Source organism: Brassica napus, chromosome A7, assembly GCF_020379485.1.
Source record: "Brassica napus cultivar Da-Ae chromosome A7, Da-Ae, whole genome shotgun sequence".
In the NCBI taxonomy this organism is placed as follows: domain Eukaryota; kingdom Viridiplantae; phylum Streptophyta; class Magnoliopsida; order Brassicales; family Brassicaceae; genus Brassica; species Brassica napus.
In genome coordinates this window covers 8750612-8773162 of record NC_063440.1, presented here as the reverse complement: position 1 = coordinate 8773162, position 22551 = coordinate 8750612, and the positions used below count along the sequence as shown (strand labels likewise).

The 22551-nt window shown below is 35.1% G+C and overlaps 2 protein-coding genes and 1 long non-coding RNA gene across 3 annotated transcripts; all 3 read right to left on the bottom strand.

Annotated features, from left to right (window-relative positions):
• Positions 1 to 1681: 1681 nt before the first annotated feature.
• On the bottom strand, positions 1682 to 3821 carry LOC106357864 (transcription factor bHLH77). Its single transcript, XM_013797574.3, has 7 exons — positions 3093 to 3821; positions 2832 to 2987; positions 2626 to 2760; positions 2491 to 2562; positions 2249 to 2401; positions 2087 to 2171; positions 1682 to 1998 (listed from the first exon to the last, which is right to left on the bottom strand). Exons 1-7 carry the CDS (start codon positions 3441 to 3443, stop codon positions 1961 to 1963), a joined length of 990 nt encoding a protein of 329 aa, XP_013653028.1. The 5' UTR covers positions 3444 to 3821; the 3' UTR covers positions 1682 to 1960.
• Positions 3822 to 4175: 354 nt separating this feature from the next.
• Positions 4176 to 6753, bottom strand: LOC106357863 (30S ribosomal protein S1-like). Its single transcript, XM_013797573.3, has 10 exons — positions 6398 to 6753; positions 6131 to 6290; positions 5976 to 6037; positions 5730 to 5889; positions 5529 to 5649; positions 5358 to 5439; positions 5183 to 5286; positions 4794 to 4872; positions 4641 to 4691; positions 4176 to 4526 (listed from the first exon to the last, which is right to left on the bottom strand). The coding sequence occupies exons 1-10, from the start codon at positions 6641 to 6643 to the stop codon at positions 4443 to 4445; spliced, it is 1149 nt and encodes a 382-aa protein (XP_013653027.1). The 5' UTR covers positions 6644 to 6753; the 3' UTR covers positions 4176 to 4442.
• Positions 6754 to 14605: 7852 nt separating this feature from the next.
• On the bottom strand, positions 14606 to 15159 carry LOC125576441. The gene is made up of 2 exons (XR_007314798.1): positions 15103 to 15159; positions 14606 to 14829 (listed from the first exon to the last, which is right to left on the bottom strand). It is a non-coding gene; the product is annotated as an uncharacterized LOC125576441 (long non-coding RNA).
• Positions 15160 to 22551: the final 7392 nt, after the last annotated feature.

Below are 22551 nucleotides of genomic sequence, written 5' to 3'. Positions count from 1 at the left end.
CTGGCTGATATTTAGATCAAAACAACATGCACTGTTTTAGTGGACTCGACATAACTGAGGACAGCAGTCACAGCACCAGTGTTCTCATCAGCTCTGCTAGGCATTCCGACCGTCAATCAGTCATTTAGGGTCTCGGGCTGGGTCGGAAGTTCGGGATGATGTGTTTCAGCTTGTGAATCAGTTGAAAACTCATATACATACTCCGGCTATGGTAGAGAAACATGAGCTTCTATTGGCTTGAGAAACATGAATATAGATCAGAGTTCTTAAATATATACAATGCTATTGTATGTAGCAACCGACCTATAGATCAAATATTTAAGTTACGAATTAAGTGATCGTACTCCAGCAGTGTACCATAAGGGGAGCAGATGTTGAAAGCACTGCAACAACAAGCAAGTGTTGCTGATGAACAATGTTTTGATGTTTGGGTAAGGATCATGACTATGACGATGACTATGACCATGATCGGGACAGAGGCGGAGACAGCGACTACAGTTATGAAGCAGCTACATAACTAAGAGTAATATATATTATTGTTATCGCTTTGTAAGTTTAATGAATGGAGAAAGTTATGAATTTTTAGATCTGTTTGTGAAGTAATTTAAAAGTCAAAGTAAAACGTTCTATTTTATTAACAACATACTAAAATATATAAATCAGTTACATATGTAAGTGTTGTAATATGAAGTCTAAAATTGATAAATTAATAGTATATTGTATCATTTAGGTGTAACTAAAATATTAATTATCAATAAACTAATAAAAATTCAGCTAATATACTTTTAAATCACATTATTTGGTAATTGAACATTTTTAAAAAGAAAAGAAAACTAAAACATTCTATATAACAAATAAATTACAATAAAAAAATCACAGTAATATACAGAAAAAAAAACTTCAACACATCTTTAGTCATCCCATCTTTCAAATATCACAAAGTAACATAATCCATTAATTTGAGTTTGAGATTTTCTCTTAGTACACATAGAAAATTACTGTGCATTTAAGCTAACATACTTTAAAAATTGCATTGTTTTGTTAGTGAACAGTTTAAGAAAAACAAACTAAAACATTCTATATATTAAATAAATTACAGTTAAATAACAACACTATATAAAAAAAATTCAACTCATATTTTAGCCATTCTATCTTTTAAATATCACATAGTAACATAATCCATAAATTTGAGTTCGGAGATAAAACAATACGAATACACGCCAGAGAACCACTATTATATGAAAAAGGTCCGGAATAAAAATTGTTTTTATTATTTTGGTCGAGAATGTTACATCATCAGCCAAATCAACAAGTTCAATCCTAATCATTTTTAACATCTGAAATGTTTATCTCGCCACCAGCGGTACTGCAATTATTTTGTTACTGACTTCCAAGAGTTAGTCAAAATGATCGCTACACTTGATGACTGACCAGCTTTTGCAGCTGAACTCAATGAATTTAAAAATTTATGGGCGTCCTACCAAAACGGACAAGTGGTCTATAAGGATAGATCCAGTAACATCAAAACAGACTTTCTGGCAAGACAAGCTCGAACAAGGAAACATGTTTTCTCATATGTTAACACGTGTGTGCCATACTGGACCGACACTCGCAACTCGGCATTTGCTGATTCGTGAAAAAAAAAAACAATTTCACCTATTCTCAAATAATACGACAAGAATTAAGACAAACATACTACCGTTTCTTACTAGTTCAGCAACAATACATAATACATAGATGTAAAATAATACAGAGATGGTCCAGAAAAGATTCTTGTCGTTTTTACATAATAATATGGAGACTCATTTTTCTTTCTTTGGGTTGAGAAGAAATCAACAGATGCACAAGCAAGCAAAGAAGAGACGATAGTAAACATTAGTTCCCACATGTTTCGCTCCGTACCCATCACTACTTGGTTTCTGTATGTACAGAGAGATACAATAAACAAACACCTTCTTAATCATGGCTCAAGCTTCATCTGTAGTGTTGGCTCAGAACCTGAAAACATAAAAGAAGTTATTAGCAAGAGAGACTCTGGTTGTAAGGTTTTCTCATTAGAGACTCAGGTTCTTAATCATCCTCTTACAGCTGTTGTTGTTGCTCTGTTGCTGAACATCTCCAAAACCCATCTGAACAATGCTTTGAAGATCATTTTCCCAGAATCCCTGTGTCTGAAAATCAAAACACACAAAAAGATTTGAGCACGTCTACATCTCCAGAATCTATGATGACATTAACTAGTAATTACCTCAGCTTGAACAAATGCATCGGTGGAGGGGAATTGAGCGTCTGAGAATCTAGGCATGTTCTTGGCAAGAGAATAGTATGCTGATGGAAGTCTTTGCTCTGAGCAAGCCATTGAGTATAGAGACTGCGTTAATGCCTCTCCCGGTTGAACCATCTATACAATACATACAGATGTAACACATTACGTATAAGAGCAAAGTTGTATCATCCCCAGCTCCAAAAAAAAAGCAGATATTCTTTTACCTCTGTGGATAAAGCAGCACTAGGGTTAAACTCCATCCTTGGATTTATAGTAGCCAGCTTCATAGACAAGAACTGAAAGACAAACAGCCAGTTAATGATTTAAAACTGATTTTCATCGAAAATCTCGGATTATACCTCAACTTGTCTCTGCAAGGACTGCACGTAGTTAATGATTTCGTCAAGCATAACGGCTTTCCCAGTTATACGGTTGCAACCAGGAACCAGATCCTGAAGCAAAGTCATCCTCTCGCTGATCTTCTCTCTTCTTGCCTGATAACCAAACACACAAACATCAACATTGTAGAATTGAACAGAAACATGGGGGGGGGAGGTGTTAGTACTCTTTCAGCGAGGCTGTGGCTATCAGTTGCCTGACCCCTTCGAGCTCGAACATGAATGTAATCTTTGGGTGGCTCAGGAGGCTTTGCATCATCCTTGTTACTGCTTCCAGCTTCATCCTGCTTGCTTCTCTTGGATCCAACAATCTCTCCTGACACCTGATCACAAACCCTCCCCAATATCAACATCTCAACAACATACTCTCTTATGAATCCATAAAGAAAAGAGAACACTTTATTATACTGAGAGAGAGATTGTGAAACCTTAGAATTGGAAGCGGTAAGAGAGGAAGAAGCTGGAGAGTCCTTGCCATTACCTCCAGAAGCAGAAGCAGAAGCAGAAGGGATCAACTTTCTCTTCCTGGAGTTTGGCTTGGCTGTCTGAACTCGATCTAAATCTGGATCCAACAGCGAGCTCTTGTTGCTGTCTTGCGACCCGAATTGACCCGGATAAGGAGGGAATCGGAGGATCCCAGGGGGATACGGTGAGATGGGCTCTTGAGGGTTACAGAATCTGCCGACGAGGAGATCGCCAATGGTTCCTTCGTTGCCAAAGGGATCATCGCTCTGTCCCAAAGCTACATACTTTATGCTTTCTTCCCTTTGATTCTCCATCTCAAAACTTGAGTGGAGGTTTCAAGAAAAATATCTATGGCAATTCTCAAGTAACTAGATTCTGGTTTCAGAAGAAGACAGAAAGCTGCCTTCTTTCTAGGGAAAAGGACCAAACTTTGTGTTCTGACTGTTAGAATCAGTGTTCCCTTGAAAATGTAAGCAAGCAGCTAACCAATTTTGGGTTTTGTTTGCTTCAAAAAGGAAACTGATTCAGGAAAATTTGCAGAGGTACAAGAAGGGAGCTGCTAGCAATGAATGATTGATCAATCAAAGTGGTAAAGTAATGAGGAAAGAGAAGGCTAGTGACTTTTTCTTACAGAGGGAAGGAGGAGGTTAAGAGAAGATGACAAAAGAGAAAAGTTAGAGGCAAAGTAATGATAAGACTTTTAACTAAAGAATTTTTTTTTTTTTTAAAGTGAATTATTTTACAGTTCAAAAGGAGGAGAAGAAGAATCTTTTTTATATGTTAATGTGGGAACATTAGATGGTGAAAGTGGGTAGGCTGCTTAGGCTGTCCTCTGTTAATCATTGGAGTGAGAGGGGAGAACATGTGCATTTCAGAGACAAGAAAGATGTGTAAGGGAGATACAAACAAATTGGTTTTAATTATCATGCTTAATTATTCTTGGCTAATTAACAAGACTAGTTTAAAGATTGGAAAACTGTAATTTACAGATAACACTCTGCTGTTTCTTTGGGTGTCAATAATTGACTTGAAGGTTAGATCTTGAATATGATGATGGTGGTGTATTTAGTTATTAATACAAATTTGAATATACATTTGTATGTAAATGGATTTGTATAATGTGAATCGAGTATCAAACATATATATATTTTTCATAGGTTGTGTTGTGTGTCACATACAAATCAATTTTGCATTGCCCTTCTTTACATTTCTCTAAGTAGCTGCTGCTCCACTTGAGTATGCCTATGATGACCCAAACTGTTATTGGGCAAGATGAACATATAGCTGATTTAGGGGCTAAGAAGCAAAGTCTCTTAGGGGACGCGTTCTAGTACTCGCTGTAACGCTTTCTTGATTCCTTGTTGATCCAGAGACGTTGTCAAGTGTATCTCTTGTACCTGAGAGATGTTGAATTAACAACAGTTTTATACTTACTTTCACTTCAATAAAAGAACCATCCATCTATGGGCCACAAATGCTAGAAATAAAATAGTTTCTATGAGCTTTTTCACCTGTCTTCCAGCACGTGCAAGAAGAACAAACTTTCCTTCAGAAGGTGGCGTCTGCATGAATGTAAAAAAACATTTTATAGAATGGGAACTTCCACAACATAGCAAAATAATAGTTTATGCTTCTGGGGAATATCAAAGCAAAACAGAACTCACATTTGAGAGCCAAAGTTGTAAGTCTTGTGAAACCACTCTTTTCTCAAATCCTTGCCGGTTGATTTTCACAGCTTCTATTCTGCAATTTAGAAGGTAGAAATAATAATGAGGAAAGATTGATCAAGATGTATTTTACAGTGTTCTTGCATCTTTAGATGGTTATACCTGAAACAAAGAATCTAAACTATGCAATTAATAATCTCCATCTTTAACATATGCGTTTATGAAAGAATCAGCCAGCAATAGCTATGTATTCTATTAAATCCAAAAGTAGCCAATTTGGTCATCCTAGTCATGATTCAACTGTTATAAGCCAATGCTATGCAGAGAGAACAGTTAACAACTTTTTTTGGTTTTCCAAATTATAAAAATGATATTGACTACTATACCCTTCTTCTTGCAATAGCTCTTCAAGTATAGTTTCTAGACCTGGAAGAGGTTCAATTGTATCCCCATTGTTCGAGCTTAGCGAAGGAGATCCACTAGAGCTGTCCTGTAACAACATCCAATTACCGCTTAAAAAACCAAACTAACAGAAAAACACATTTTCACATTGTGTTTTACCTTCAAAATCACTTTGTCCAATGTCTCAAGAAGAGGATCATCTTCCAGTTGTTTGATAGATAATGTAATCCTTGATTTCTCTCTGCATCATCGGAACAACTATTTGATTACAACAACATATGACTAACAAAACTCAGTAACCAATAAAAAAAAGAAGAAGAAAAACTTAACTTGTCGATATTTGTGACAATAACCCGAACCTCATCACCATCGCGTAACACATCTCTAACATCTTGAACGTAATCCCACGAGACCTCAGAGACATGAACTAGTCCAGTTAGATGATAAAGACCTACCAACAGTAGATAGTTCCATCAATGTCACAGCTCAGAAGAAGAAAGCAATTTGGTAAAAAGCAAAATACAGTAATACCATCATCGAAGCGCAAGTGGATGAATGCACCATAGTCCTCAACAGAACCTACTCTTCCGGTAAATACATCCCCAACGTTAACGTTTTGTGAATACTTTGGCCATAGTGCTAACTTCTCAGATAAGATCAACTTTTTGTTCTCCTCATCAGCTTGAACAACCTATATATATACACATTTAACCTCTAAATCAAATTCGTCATTACACATTATGGAGTTTAGAATAATGAAAAAAAGAAGGCTTTTACCTTAACAGGAAGTGTTGAACCGACCAAAGTCTTAGCAATCTCATGAATGCTTTTCTGAGGCTCTTCAGTTGTAAGAAAAACACAAACCCATAAACGCTTCTTCTTCCACAGAAACACACAAACCCATAAACGGAACAAGAGTCTTAAAGAAGTACCTTTACAAGAACGAGAAGGGGTTAACTGGGGATAAGGAAGAAAACCAACAAGAGAATGAAAACGAATAAGCAAGCCTCCACCATTAAAGCCTTCGACTTCACCTTCGAACGTGTCACCACTCTTGCAATAAGCTTTCGCCAGCTTCCAATCCGTAGACATCTACTTCATTTAACAAACCAACCCATCAGTACAAGCATCTAAATTCCATTCCAAAGGTAACCTTTTTATCGATCAAAATAAAGAGATGGGTAAGCAGTAAAACGCACCCGAGGGGGTCCGGCGTCGGTGGAGGTATCCCGGAGAAGGGATTGATCGGAACTCGTATCTGTACCGGCGGTTACGGAGCCTGAAAAGGACTTGACGACGCAGAGGAGAGAAGTTCTATTTGAAGAAGAAGAAGAAGAAGAAGAAGGGAGGAGTTTAAGAGGGCAAGAGAGAAAACAAGAGTGTTGGTTGAGCAGATGAGAGGAGAAGGAAACTGAGCCAAGATTAGCTCCACCGAAAACCGCCATTGTTGGGCGGCAGAGGAGCAGAAGCCACGAAGATGATGAAGGAAGGAAGTTATGGTTTACGTATTTGGATAAGGGAGAGAGAGAGAGTGTGGAGAAGAAAGATTGATCCTTTATGACTGAGGATGACGAAAGCTATTTATATAATCCTCTGTTACCAGACCCATCTTTTGTTAACAACACCAACCACGTAGACTAAGCTGCCTGTTGTTTACTTTTTTTTTTTTTCCATCTCAAGATTTTCATTGATAACATTAAAGAATACATGGTGAAACACTAGGCCGGCAGAACACATAAAAATCTCCAGAAACCAAATTCCAACAGTGGGAGACTTAAGCTCAAAGGATAGGACACGAACAACTAAACAGAACAAATGAACCATGACACCATGCAGCGAACTAAGTGAATACACACCCTGCGTGTGTTTACTTTAGCTTCCACTCGGAGGTTTATTGTGTGGTAATGATAGGGGTGGACAAAATATTCGTAAATTTTGATTCTATTCATTACACATTACGATTCTAATCGAAAAATTTGGATATCCGTATCTCTACTAAGCAAAACAAATACTAAAATGCAATATCTGTAAAAAACGAAGCAAGTCACATATACTAATATTTTTAGGAACAAATATCTTATCTGATCCGTTATATTCATGTATATACATGTATTTAAAGAATTATATGTAAGATATAAATATTATATTTTATATAAGTTTACAGTATTTTTATTTACTAGATTTATTATATTAGTTATTAGAATTTTTTTTAAAGTAAATACATTTTTTATTTTGGTAGTAAAATATTTATTTTATATTATTTTGAATTTTTTATTTATTTTAAATTTAATTATTTATTTTGACGGATCGAATCAGATATCCGTCAAATTATAGATATCCGTGACATCAAATATCTTGATGGCTACGTATCGAATCGGACCGGATAATTAATTATTCGGACGAAACGGATCAGATCACAAATACCTCCAAAAACCGGAATATCTGATTTGTGCCCACTCCTATTAAAGAGGAAGATACATATAGGAGGTGCTTCTTGCACTTTATGGACCTCCTATGAAGAAAGAAGGTTCTGAAGTTGTAGCTCTTGCTCTTTAGCAAGGTAATAGAAGTGGTGCACAAACAAAAAGCAAGGGAAATGAAGTAACAACCAGTTAGCTCTTTTCTTTTTCATACTTAGTGTGGTATTTCTTGCTGTTCTGATCTTCTGTATATGTTGTTACTGCAGTTTTCCAGTTAAAAGTACCATGTCTTGTTTGCCTTGTTAGTTTAGTGTAGATAAGAGTTGGAGATGCTATTATCAGAAGAGATTGAAGAAGAAAAAACCTAATGTGGATTCAACAACTATTTTAACATGAAAGAGAATGTGAAGCAATACGTCTCTGACTGCACATCGTGCGAGACTCGCAACTATTTGACCTTGAATCATGCAGATTTGCTTCAACACATGCCGCTCCCTTCACAAATTTGGTTAGTAATCTCAATGGATTTCATTGAATAACTTCCAAAATTTGAAGGGTATTGATGGTTTTTCGTCGTGGTTGATCGCCTAAGTAAATATGCACACTTCATGAGTTAAAAAAATGTGTGTACAGAGCAATAGTAGCAGAGAAATTTGTTGATGAGGTTGTAGGTGTAACGGGTATTAGACACCAATCATCTCTGATCGAGACAGAGTGTTTTGAGTAAATTTTGGCGTGTGCGCTTTAGACTTGCTGATACAAAGTTGAAATTTACTACGGCTTATTACCCTCAAAGTGACGGCCAGGAGAGTTGTAACCTTCCTTGGAATCTTACGTAAGATGCTTCACATCCACTCACCCAAAAAAATGACATAAGTTCTTGTCATGCACAGAATTTTGGTATAATTTCTCATTTCATACATCTTTTAATGCGACTTCTTTCAAGATGGTTTAAAGGAGGGAGCCACCAAGTTTACTATGGTATGAAGAAGGCTCTACGAATAATAGTGAATCGGAAGCTATGCTTAGAACAAGATATACTATACTGCGAGAAACTAAAGACCACTTTCTTAAAGATCAAGTTCACATGAAGAAAAATACTGATAAGGGCCACCAAAGATTTGTTTTTTTTTTTTTAATGTGGGATCCATGGTCTTTCTAAAGTTGTGGTCATTTCGGCAAAAGTATTTTGTCAGAAGCTTGCAGCAAAGTTTTATAGTCCATTCAAGGTTCTTGAAAATTTTGCTAGGTTGCTTATAGATTGGAGCTTCCAGATGCTTGTAAAATTCATATGATGTTTCATGTTTCCCAGTTAAAACCGGTTTTAGGCAAGTAACAGGAGATCATGACTTTACTGATTTTTTGGAGGACAATGAATAATTTATCCTATAGCCAGAACATATATAAAGAATTTGTTATGATGTTGAAGGTCATCTTGAGACTTGTTAGATTCAGGTTTATTATGGACTTCCAACTTAAAACCAATTGGCAATTAGTGGATTGGCCCTAACCCTTTATATATTACTTAATGTCTCATTGATTTTCCAATGTGGGATACATATCCCTTAATACCCTTCCTCGAGATGATGGCTCTTATCGGCCAGAAATCTCGGAAACTTCTTAAGACAGTTATACTCGGTCGAGCGAGTCAATTACGACCTATATACCCGGTCGGGTAGGGTTAATATTAATTAGAGGTTTAACTTATTAGGATCTGGGCTCTGATACCATGTTAGATTCGGGTTTATTATGAGCTTCCAACTTAAAACCAATTAGCAGTTAGTGGATTGGCCCTAACCCTTTATATATTACTTAATGTCCCATTGATTTTCCAATGTGGGATACATATCCCTTAATAAGACTCTGGTTCATTGGAAGAGCTTACTGTTCATGAAAACTCATGGATTCGAGTGAAGGATATTACAAGAGAATTTCTCCATTTCAAACTTAAGGACAAGTTCTCTCTCACCGAGGAGTGTTGATAAGATCTGGAGATGATTTTATCAGAAGAGACAGAAGAACTCAGAACCTGGTGTGGAGGAGGAGGAGGAGGAGGAGGAGGAGGACCTAACGGATTTGCGATAAGAAGAAGAAGAAGAAGAGCCTAACGGATTTGCGTGAGAAGTGATTGGGTTTTTAAGAGTATTTTGAGTTAGTTGGGCTCAAGAATAATACAGACTCTAAATAATGGCCTTAGAAGATGTTAGAGGGTTGTGAATTTGGTTATTTGGTTGTAAACCTTAGATTGGAATGGGCCCGTATATATGGCAAATTAAGAGTAAAAGCGCGGGATTATTTTTTGGTTGGAAATAATAATATAATAATTTATAAACTGGATATCCATTCTTGTTAAACTTGTGTACATTATTTATTTTAATTTTTTGTGTGTTAAATTTTTGGATTTTGAAGAAAACTATATTTTGTGATTAGACATTAATTTCTTATTCAATATTTTAAAATATAAGAAAAATAATCATGAGAAGTGTAATTTTTAGCTTTGTTAAGTGTTAATTTTTGATCCCAAACTCGCGGTCGAACCGATAAACCCGGTAATCTACGGTAAAATCGATAAACCCGATTACTCGTATATAATCCGGTTCAGATTTAATGAACAAATCCGTTAATTAAAAACTCGATAAAACTTGGTAAAAACCGAAAAACCCGTCATTAACCTGTGATTCAACACGTGTTGACCCGGTAAAACCCCCAAAAAAATCTAAAAATATTTCTAAAAAGCTAAAAAGACTTCTCATATATTTTGAATATTATAGAAAATTGAATAAATTATTTGTAAAACGTTAGAAATGGATTTGATATTAATCTTCATTATTATCCACCGATCTGTTCTCAAATGTTGAACATTTGAGAAGCTAGTAATTTTCATGATAGATGTCATTATAGAATTTTCGATAAATAAGAATGAGTAATATTTCCTTTATGTGATCCGAGTGTATATAGAAAATAGAAGATTTTGAACAAACTAATATTTATTGTATAAAATGAATATAGGAAAATGAAGATATTATATATATATATATACTTTTTTTTTTGTAAAGTAACAACTTTAAGAATTTGCTTGATCGAGGGTCAAATGGATCATATATTAGTTGGCAACCCTGATTATGATATATATTAGTTGCTATATACAATATAACCTCTATAAGTTAATATTCGATAAATTAATAATCTCTATAAATTAATAAATTTTTCTGGTCCCAACTTGGGTCGGTTCAAAATTTGATACAAGTCGATAAAATAATAATATAATAATTTTTAAGTAAATCCTATGTAAATATAAAGTCCCTTTAAAAATATAAATTAATAATTTATGTGTATACATATTTTATATAAGTAAGAACTTATTATTATATCGTTTATTTTATGTTCACAATGGAATTATCTTTATATTTTCTTAACACTTAATATTTTTTGGTGAAATTTAGTAATATTATATCTAAAACCACATTTAAGTTATATACAATATGTGTTCAAAAAAAAGTTATACAATATATATTATATACACAATATAATATAATAAATTAATATAAATTTCAAATTTTAAAAAATAACAATTAATGTCTTTACACTAAAATCAAATATTATTCTTATCTTAGACTAAATATACCTTGTGGAAGCACCGTAGCCTATTGGTTAAGGTTTAAAGGCTTCTACACCCAGGTCTGGGGTTCAAATCCCAGACTATGCAATTTATTGCAGATTACAGGAAATCCAGGTTTCAAGTCCCGGAGAAAACGGTTTATTAAACAATTATGCAGACTACAGAGGAAAGGCTTGCAAGGGATCTTCAACATAGTGCAAGTAAATCTGGCCAGACGTGGATCTTCATAGGACGGCTCAGGTGATGCAGTTAGGCGTAGGTCTTCATAAGGCAGGTAGTATTGTCGGTTGTCGAATCGTCTATGTAATATTTCTTATATCATAATTGTAAGATCATAATAAATCAGCGTTAAAAAAAAAGACTAAATATACCTTAAAATAAAAAAATCTAAATAAAGAACCTTCCGTAAATTAATATTTCTATAAATTAATAAAATTTTAAATTCTCAACATTATTAATGAATAGAGGTTCTACTGTATTAGGTTAGATTTACAAACCGAATTTTTGTTTTCACAGCATATATAGGAAATAGAAGATTTGGAACAAACTAAACATAAACTAAACATAACTGAATAAAAAAATATATGAAACAAAGGATATTATAGATATTTTTGTTCAAAAAATAAATTCTTGGAATAGTTTTATAGATACTTTTGTTCAAAAAGAAAAGGTTTTATAGATAGCTAAGTTTTGGAATATTTGTTAACATGGTTAATATTTTTTTAGTCTAAAAAGGGATTGGGTAGCTATCTTTTTATTATAGATCGATATGTTGTTTAAATTAATTATTATATATAATAAATAAAACCAAATCGTGGAATAATTTATAGATAAGTTATTTTGTAATATTTGTTAACATGGTTTATATTTGGAGTCTAAGTAGGGACTGGGTAGTTATAGATTCATATTTTGTTTTGATTACAAAAAAAAAGATCCATATATTGTTCAAATTATTTATTGATATTTTATTATGTCTATAAAAAGGAATAAAGTTTTGCAATATCCTATCATAATGTAAAAATAACAATACGATGTAAGATAACTATTTAGTAAAATATATGGTAGGTGATCGGAATATTTTTCTGGGTTTAGTGTCTCATTATGCTTTCCCGTGCTTGGTAGATAATGGTAAAAGTACATATTTATTCGATCCAAAACATCTTATGGGAAGAAATAATTTTTAGTTCATGAACGTTAGTTTTCAATTTATGTCTACTAAATTATTCGTATAATCTATGATTGGATCAAGTTGTTGAATATTGAATGTCGAAAATCACCATCAGCCCCCACAGTTAAACCAAAGAACTGATTATCAAAGTATCTCGAACCCTGTGAATAGAAACCTCAAGCAAAACCCCGTAAAAGTACCTTTGAGTAATGGAGGAGGAAGTTTATCGCGGAACTATGCGAACCTTCTTGAAACCTCCTTTGATTTACCAGAACACGACCTCAAGCAAAACGTCATCTTCATCTTCGTTAAACACTCAGAAATACTCGGTAAAAAAAAAGTATGCCTCATCACCTTTATAGTATATTAGAAATCATCCTTGAAAATTGAAATCTAAATCTGTGGTGATCTCTTGTAACAGATTGCTAAACTCATGGATAGCTTTTAGTTATGCCAAAGTAACGTGTTCCTTTATTAATATTGGTATAAATAAAAAGAATTAGGAAAATACTAAATTTAATTAAAAGCATATGTTTAGATAAAGTGAGTGGCAGTATATTGTAATTATTTTCAAAACAGGAGGGCACCTCAAAAAAGGGTCTTCTGTTTTAATAGTATTGATACATTTTGTATTATATGTATTGAATACATTATGCTCTATCAAATGCATGAGCATTTTGGTTACCCTAAATGGTTTGTATTCGATTGTAGCTCTGTTGACAGCTTTGGAACTATAGTAGCTGGATAGCAACAAGATTAAAAAGGACACTACAAGAAAACATCGGCATACTGAGGGAAAAATCGTCGGTATGTCGTCAGAATAACGCTATTCCGAGGACATACCGACGAAAAAAGTCCTCGGAAATATCTCCTCGGAAATTCATATTTCCTCGGAATTCCGTCGGAAATTTCCGACGGAATTCCGAGGAAACTCCGAGGACACAAAGTTCGTCGGAAGGTTCCTCGGAATATACCGAGGGACGCCTTCCTCGGAATATTTCGATGGAATTCCGATGGTCCAATCCTCGGAAGTTTCGACGAAATATTCCTCGGAATGTTTATCGGGAAATTCCGAGGGATAGCAGTTCCTCGGAAAATTCCGAGGAACTTTCTTCCCTCGGAAAATTCCGAGGAATTTCAGTCCCTCGGAAAATTCCGAGGAACTTTCTTCCCTCGGAATTTCGAAAAAATTAATTTTTTTAAAAAATTAATTTTTTTAAAAAAATTAAAATTTTTAAAATTTAAATTCGAAAATTTAAAATTAAAATTAAAATTGAATAAAACATAAAACATTAAAACATAGTAGATAATATTCAAAGTTAAATAAAACATTCCGAGTTTTTGGTAAAAAAAAAAAAACTACGGGTCTTGAATGTTCGGGAACACCTCGTTCGGGTACATCCTCTTCATCATCTCCATCATCTGCTCGTTCAGCCTCTTATGGGTCTCATAGCCCGCCTGTTGAGCTGCCATCTGGGTCTCCAACGCAGATATCCGATCATCCTTGTCCTTCAGCTGAGCTGTAAGAACTTCTGGATCAACATATGGCGGTGGTGCAGAAGAAGGAGCAGCCGACCGGGAGCGACGACCCAAACCAACCAAACGTCCCTTTTTCTTTGGAACCGACTGAAATATAAATAACCAAATTTAGATAATATAAATTGATGATAAAATAAAAATCAAGAAATAATTAAATTGAACTTTAAAAAAAAAAAACTTACCGATTCAACGATTTCGTTGATTCGAACCCGGGACAAGTTGGTCGAAGCCGTCGAATCGTCATCATCGGTTTGAAGCTGAGACACTTCGTCATACACCTGAGTTTGGACCAGGTCGACCACGTCCCTCACAAGACCATCATCAATCTGGCCGGTCTTCTTGTTGGTATACGCCCTTTTCATTAGGGCGAGATCATCAACCGGGTCGCCCTCATTTTCTTCCGCCTTGAAAAAAAATAAATTAAACAAACATTAGAAATTTTAAAAAATGCACAAAAAATAAAATTCCGAAACTTAAATAATTGAAGAAAAAGCGGTTGAACTTACCATGCGATCCGCCAGAGTGGCAATAGATTGAGCACCCAAGTTATGCTTGTAGATGCCCTTCCCTTTACGGTCGCTCCTGCGGTTGTTGAAGTTGGTGGAAGAAGTTTCTTTCGTCTCTTCCTTATCCCAATGCGCACACAACTCCTTCCAGACCGTGTCGTTCATCGACTTTGGGACCTTTTAATTTAAAAAAAAAAAAAGTTTAATAATTTAAAAAATAGTTTAATAAATTAAAAATTGTTAATAAATTAAAAACTACCTTGTTTACTTCCCACTTCTTCTTCCACTCGTACATCTGCTTCCCATAGTTGTCCATAACTTTATGGACAAAATGGTGATAGATAGAGAGCGAATCATCAGAATTCCAGTTGAATTCTTGCTGAAATAGTTTAAAAATAGTTTTTAAGCACAAAAATATAAATAGTTTAATAATTACAAAAAAAAGTTTTAATAAATAAAAAATAGTTTAATAAATATAGAAAATAGTTTAATAATTACAAAAAAAAGTTTTAATAAATAAAAAATAGTTTAATAATTAAAAAAATAGTTTTAATAATATTTAAAATGTTTAATAAATATAGAAAATAGTTTAATAATTACAAAAAATAGTTTTAATAAATAAAAAATATAAGTAAAAAATTTGAATACTTACCGCAAACTGACGAAACCACAGATGCTGCTTCTCGGGAGGGAAGTCAGTGAAAGTCGGATGTCCCTTGTCGAGGGCCGAGTACATCATACGGTTGATCCATGCGCTGATCCCGTTTCCGGATCGGTTGAACCTAATAAAAAGAACAAATTATTAATAAAAAAAACAGTTTAAATAAAAAATAGTTAAAAAAATAAAAGTTTAATTACTATGTTTGACCATGTCCATGTGGATACTCAGTGAGATAGGGAAGATGGTCACGACCGGGCTGTCGAACCAACTTCACAACACTCATCACTCCCGGAGGACCCGGAGGAGCAGGAGCGGGTGCAGTAGCGGGAGCGGGAGCAGCAGGAGCGGGTAATGGAGAGGGAGATGTATGGTAAGAGCTGTGGGGCGAAACGGAATCCTGAATATGGCTGGACGAACCCCGAGACTGGCTCCCCATACCACCCCGGCTCTGACGCTGGCGAGGCCGGATCTGATCATCATTAGACCTGTAAATTAAAAAAAAACATATTTAAAAATTAGTTCTAATAATTTTAATAAAAAAACAGTTTAAATAAAAAATAGTTAAAAAAAATAGTTTTTAATGACAAAAATATAAATAGTTTAATAATTAACAAAAAAAGTTTTAATAAATAAAAAATAGTTTAAAAATTAAAAAAATAGTTTTAATAAATCCCAAAAACAGTTTAATCATTACAAAAAATAGTTTTAAAAATATTTAAAATGTTTAATAATTACAAAAAATAGTTTTAATAATATTAAAAATGTTTAATAAATATAGAAATTTATATTTTATATATAAAATACATAAAACGTTTTATTACCACAAAAAATGATTTTAAATATTATATATATGATTTTTAATCACAAAAAAAGTTTTATAGATTTTAAAAATCATTAATAAATATATAAATGATTTTAAAATGCAAAAAATAGATTTTATATACAAAAAACGTTTTGAATATATATATATATATATAATTACAAATTCGATTTTTATAACCACAAAATCAATAAAAACCAAAAAAAAAATTCTAAATCAAGTGAAATACATAATCAAACTCGATTTTACACAATCCTACCATTCAACCTAACAAAAACTATAAATCTCATTCCAAAATCATCAAATCTACTTAAAAACTATACAAATCTACCCTAAGAGAGTGGGATAGGGTTCATACATGATTATGGGGGAGGATTAGGGCAGATTCGCCAGAAATCGCGAGAGAGAAGGGTGGAGACGCCGGAAATCGCGAGAGGGAGAGACTGTGCGGCGCGGAGAGGAAGAGAGAAATGGGGAAGAAGATCGGGCTCGCCCTAATATTATGAGGCGTCCGACGGAAACTATCCGTCGGAATTTCCTCAGAAATATTTTATATTTCCGTCAGAATTTCCTCGGGATTCTTTAATTCAATTTTCGCGAAGTATTTGGCGGCTTGGTTTACCCGGTTAAATGAAAATATTCCGAGGAATCAGGATTCCTCGGAATACCCTCGGTAATTACCGAGGAAATTCTGAGGAACCAGGGTTTGGGGTTTTAAAACATCGATTATTTTCGCCGTATTTCATTTCTTATACAATTATAATGCATACCATTGAGGATTCTTTTTATAGATGATCATAAACCATGAAATAACAAAATTTCAAAAATAATTGTAAGTATTCCCTTTACCGTTTATTAAAGTGTATAAGTGTTTCTCTTATGTTGTGTGGTTTTCGTTCATGCAATCGTAAAAGTGTTTGTTATTGGGTAAAACACCAAAGTTCCTAGTTCCAAACATCATAATCTGGTTAAGACACTTAATGAAGGTTATATACGTGTTACTCAATCCGTAAAAAGTTGTTTTCGGTTTAAAACCCCAAGTTCCTCGGAATTTCCTCGGAATTTTCCGAGGGAATTCCGAGGAAAACCTTATCTTCGTCGGAATTTCCTCGGAAAATTCCGAGGAGATTCCGAGGAAAAGGAATGTATAATCAAATCCCTAAATCGACAAGATCTATTCCGAGGAAATTCCGAGGAAAACCTATCTGCCCTCGGAATTTCCTCGGTATTTATATTTTTTTTTTTTAAAAAAAAAAGGTCGACGCTAGTCTGTTTCCGAGTCGTCATCACCAGATGAATCTGAATCTGGATCTTGGTGAAACTCTCCAATCACTGGTTCATCCTCTACGTGAACGGCGGCTTCCTCTCTGAAGTCGGTTAAATCGACTACAAGGCCAACTCCACCTAAATCTTCTGCTGCACTTAAGTTGCCGGATGTGCTTGGTTGTTGTGGGTCTTCCAGCTTAGAACTTTCGTGAACTCGGCCTCTCGGGTTGAGTCTTGTAACAGTAACCCATGAATCATCTCTGTTCCTTACCCGGGGATATTTGATATAACAAACCTGATCGGCCTGAGAAGCAAGAATGAAATGATCATAATATTGCAGCTTCCGTCTCGAATTTACTGATGTAACACCAAATGCATCTGTTCTCAAACCTCGATCTGGAGTGTTGTCGTGCCAATCACAATAGAAAACAGTACAGCGCAATCCAACCATGCCCAAATACTTGATTTCCAAAATCTCATGTATGTGTCCGTAGTATACATCATCTCCTGATGCAGAACAAACACCAGCATCATAAGTCGTACTCGAACGTCTCCTCTTCTGAGTTGTGAATGCATATCCTCGAGTACAAAATCTCGGATATGACTTCACAACAAAGTTTGGTCCAACGACCATCTCGCGTATCCAATCGTCAAATGTTTCACCTCTGGCCAAACCAGCACTCACATAAGTAAACATCCATCCACCAAATTCTCTGCTTCATTTCTTCTAGTTCGTCCTCTGTGGCGTATCTAAATTCGAACCGCTTTTCTGCCATGAAAATCCTATAATATTGAAGAACATCTTCGCAGTTGGTGAGTAAATATGTTTGCAAATGACTGCGCTCCTGATCAGTAAGTCGACGGTCCTTTGGTTTTCCGCTAAGTCGTCCAACGTCTGTGAAAATGTCTGGAACCTTCCAATGATATGTTGCCCGTTCGCGTCTATCATCATGCCGAGCAGGTCTTCTGTTTTTGGTCTGAACTTCTGCTGGAAAGTAGTACTCGGCAAAATTTGAAGTTTCTTCATTGATCATCTGTGCGACTATAGAACCTTCCACCCTACTTAAATTTTTCACCATCTTCTTCAAATGGAACATATACCGCTCATACAGATACATTCATCTATACTGCACAGGACCACCAAGTTCCAATTCTCTTACCAGGTGAATAACAAGATGCTCCATAACATCAAAAAATGAGGGAGGAAATATCTTCTCAAGGTTGCACTGAATCACGGCTATGTTAGTCTTCAAATTTTCAATACCTTCAAGAGTCACTGATCTCGTGCATAAATCGCGGAAGAAACCACTTATCCCTGCAATTGCTTCATGAACATTTCGTGGTAATAGTTCCTTGAAGGCAAACGGAAGGAGGCGCTGCATCATTACATGGCAATCGTGGCTTTTCAAGCCAGTAAACTTTCCTTCATTTCTGTCGATACAGTTACGCAAATTAGATGCGTAACCGTCTGGAAATTCCACATCGTTTGAAATCCAATCAAAGAACGCATCATTTCCCGCTGCATCAAGTCGGTATATGGGAAAAGGAGCCCTACCATTCTCATCAACATGAAGTTCTGAACGAGCACATATATCGACTAAATCCAGTCTTGACTTCAAATTATCCTTTGTTTTACCTTGAACATTAAGGATCGTGTTCATGAGATTGTCAAAAAAGTTCTTCTCAATATGCATGACATCTAAATTATGCCTTAGTAGATGATCCTCCTAGTATGGCAGATTCCAGAAAATACTTTTTTGTGCCAGTTATGTAGGTTTCCAACACCATCTACCGGAAAACGCTCATGTCCACCGACGTATGGCGTCCTTTCTGCACCAAAATCTCTAAGTTGTGTCTTCAAATCTTTCCCACGAATTTCCGGAGGTGGACTGTCAAACACCCTATTGTTCTTCGTAAACAAATTCCTACTTCTACGATATGGATGATCTGGTGGTAGAAATCTCCTGTGACAGTCAAACCAACACGTTTTCCTTCCGTGTTTTAGTTGGAAAGCATCAGTGTTATCTTGACAATATGGACATGATAGCCTTCCATGCGTTGTCCATCCAGATAACATACCATATGCTGGAAAATCACTTATTGTCCACATTAGTACTGCCCGCATTTGAAAGTTTTCTTTATACGAAACATCGTATGTTTCAGCACCTTGAGCCCATAGTTGTTGCAACTCATATATTAGTGGCTGAAGAAACACATCAAGTGATCTCTTAGGATTCTCTGGTCCGGGAACGAGAATCGAGAGAAACAAAAACTCTCGTCGCAAGCACAAGTTTAGGGGTAGGTTGTATGGTGTAAGAATGACTGGCCATAGAGAATACTGTCTTCCACTCTTGCCAAACGGGCTGAAACCATCAGTACATAATCCAAGGTAGACATTTCTTCTCTCATACGCAAAGTCGGGATACTTTGATTGGAAATGCTTCCACGCTTTTGCATCTGAAGGATGTCTGATCTCACCATCTGTTGAGTGCTCCGCGTGCCATCTTATTGGTTGCGCTGTGCGTTCAGACATATACAACCTCTGCAACATTTCCGTCAAAGGCAAATATCACATCCTTTTATATGGCACTGGAACTCTTCCACTCGTATCTTTATAACGAGGCTTCCCACAAAATTTGCATGAAACCCGCTGTTCATCCGTCCTCCAATAAATCATGCAGTTGTCTATGCATATATCTATTACCTGATACGATAAACCAAGACCAGCTACGAGATTCTGAACCTCGTAGTATGAGCCAGGAGCTACATTATCTTCGGGTAGAATACCGTTTACATAATCAGCAAGCGCATCCACACAGTCTTCCGCCAAATTATAATCCGTCTTAATGCCCATCAATCTTGTAGCAGATGATAAAGCTGAATGACCATCTCTGCAACCTTCGTACAATGGTTGCTTTCAAGCATCCAACATATCATAAAATCTCCTAGCTTCGGCATTGGGTAAATCTTCCCCTCTAAAATGATCATTTACCATCTGCTCAGTACCTACACCATAATTTACATCTGTTCTAATTGGTTCTTCTAATCTAACAGCTGGCTGAGGTTCGCTAGTACTACCATGTTCATAATCAGTTTCCCCATGATGATACCAAATTTTGTAACTTCGTGTAAACCCACTCAAATATAGATGAGTCCAAACATCCCACTCTTTAATAACCTTTTTATTTTTACAATTAGAACAAGGACATCTTAACATACCTGTTTTTGCTTCCGGTTGTCGGTGAACTAACCCCATGAATTCGGTTATACCTCGTTGGTATTCTTCCGTAAGCAATCTCGTGTTCAGATCCAAATGAGGTCGATCGATCCAAGAACGAAAATAATTTGAAGAAGACATGTTTTTTATGAATCAAATTCGTGTGTAAAGAGAGTGAGAGGGAGGATGAAGATATGGAGTGAATGAAGAGGAAGAGGGGTGCTTGTATTTATAGTTGAAATCTTTCCGACAGACCGAGGAAATTCCGACGGAATTCCGATGCCAACGGCTAGTTCGTCGGAATTTCCTCGGAATTTTTAAAATCCCCCAACGGCTCTCTAACGTCTATAATATTTCCTCGGAATTCATCGGTTTTTTCCGAGGAATACAATTTTCCTCGGTATTCCATAAGAATATTCCGACGGAATGATATTTCCTCGGAATTCCGTCGGTATATTCCGAGGAAATTCCGAGGAAACCAAATTTTGTGTTTCCTCGGAATATCCTCGGAAATTCCTCGGGATTTTCCGAGGATTTCATTTTCCGTCAGAACGTCCGTCAGAATACCGCTGTTTTCTTGTAGTGGGAGTTGAGGTAGAAGAGAAGGACTTTTGGATTGATTTGAGATTATGAGAGTTTCAGGTGCGCTGTAATATAGCATATGGTTCTATGGACGAGTTCCCAAAATAATTAATGTAAGTATATGACATGTTAACGTTCAAGTTGATTCTTTTGATTTAATTTTTGTAATTTTGTAATATTCATATATTGAGGATATGTTATATCATATGGAGTTTTAAATGTTATTATAGAATTCAGAGATCTTTAACGAATAGGATTTTACCTATTTTATACATATTTTTATACCCTAAACCCTAAATTTATCGAGAATTCGTCGTGAATTTCCTACGCAATTTATAAAAGTAAATATTTATTTAAATCCGTCGAAAACCATTAGGAATTTCCGGATGATTCCCGACGGACTTAAAAAAATTGGTTTCTTCTTATTTTCTATTAACAATCTCTTAATTGTTTATTTCAAGTTAAAAATGGCACTTGAGCATATTATTTCAAAGCTTTAACAGCAACAAGGATACCTATAGGTATGTTCAACTATATATCTACAAAACTGGTATTTACAAATCTATTCTTTCTATATTATATTACTTGCAGTGCGTTGCATCTAACAAAAACAGATTTGAAGAAGGAAGAAGACAAAAGACAACGAATCATTATCCTGTAAACAGACAGATCAAGAAAAAAAAAATCTCAAACTACAAACAAAACAAAACAAAATAGCGTTCTCTATAACAACCATAGTAAAAGAGAAGACTGGTACATAATCTGAAAACAAGTATACGTATTTTTTTTCTCTGATTCATTCCCTTACGTTCCTCTTTAATGTTTTGTGTAGCCTATCCCACAGCTAACAAATAATGATCAAAAATGAGAAAGACAACAAAACAACTATAATGGTGCAAATTGGTAAAAAGTTGTTTGGTTTGTCTATTTCACATAGCACACTATCTTACAAATCTTTTTTTTTTGTTGAAATGTTAAATTTACACCAACAAAAAAAAGAGTATTACAAACTTTTGCTCAGCAATAGAATATGAGAGCGAGTATAGGCTTAGAGCACATACGAATGCTCTCATTAACAAGAAAAAAGTTTGAAAACAGAAAAAAATAAACAGAAGACTGAGAAAGCGTAGTGCAGGAAGCGAAGATTTAAGTTTCAGGGCAAATGAGAGAGAGCATTTCATCCGTGTAACATCATATGGTTTCTGGTGAGTCATTTTTTAGAGCAAGTAGTCTGTACAAGATGTTCTTGTGAACTGTACGAGCTATAGAAATGATTTAGTCTATTATATATAAGTTGACTATTTTATAGACCTTGTTTAATTTCTGTGTTTTATTTTTACTATATCTATTCTAAATATATATATATATATATATATATATATTTTTTTTTAAAAGACTTATTTAGAAAACAAATACAGATAAAACTGAATAGAGAAAATACAGCATTTTCCTGTGCTATCCATATTTGTGACTGTAATTATGTTCCCTTTTAATCAAAAACTAAAGAGCATTACAATTTTAAACGAAAAAATAATTAAATGCAAGCAAAAAATTT

Coding starts and splice junctions, on each gene's coding strand:
- LOC106357864 (XM_013797574.3), bottom strand. CDS start 3,443: ATGGAGAATCAAAGGGAAGAAAGCATAAAGTATGTAGCTTTGGGACAG. Junction 2,761..2,831: donor GCCACAGCCTCGCTGAAAGA/GTACTAACACCT, acceptor TTTGGTTATCAG/GCAAGAAGAGAGAAGATCAG. Junction 2,172..2,248: donor ATGCATTTGTTCAAGCTGAG/GTAATTACTAGT, acceptor TTTGATTTTCAG/ACACAGGGATTCTGGGAAAA.
- LOC106357863 (XM_013797573.3), bottom strand. CDS start 6,643: ATGGCGGTTTTCGGTGGAGCTAATCTTGGCTCAGTTTCCTTCTCCTCT. Junction 5,440..5,528: donor ATTGTCACAAATATCGACAA/GTTAAGTTTTTC, acceptor CCGATGATGCAG/AGAGAAATCAAGGATTACAT. Junction 4,527..4,640: donor TTGCACGTGCTGGAAGACAG/GTGAAAAAGCTC, acceptor AACATCTCTCAG/GTACAAGAGATACACTTGAC.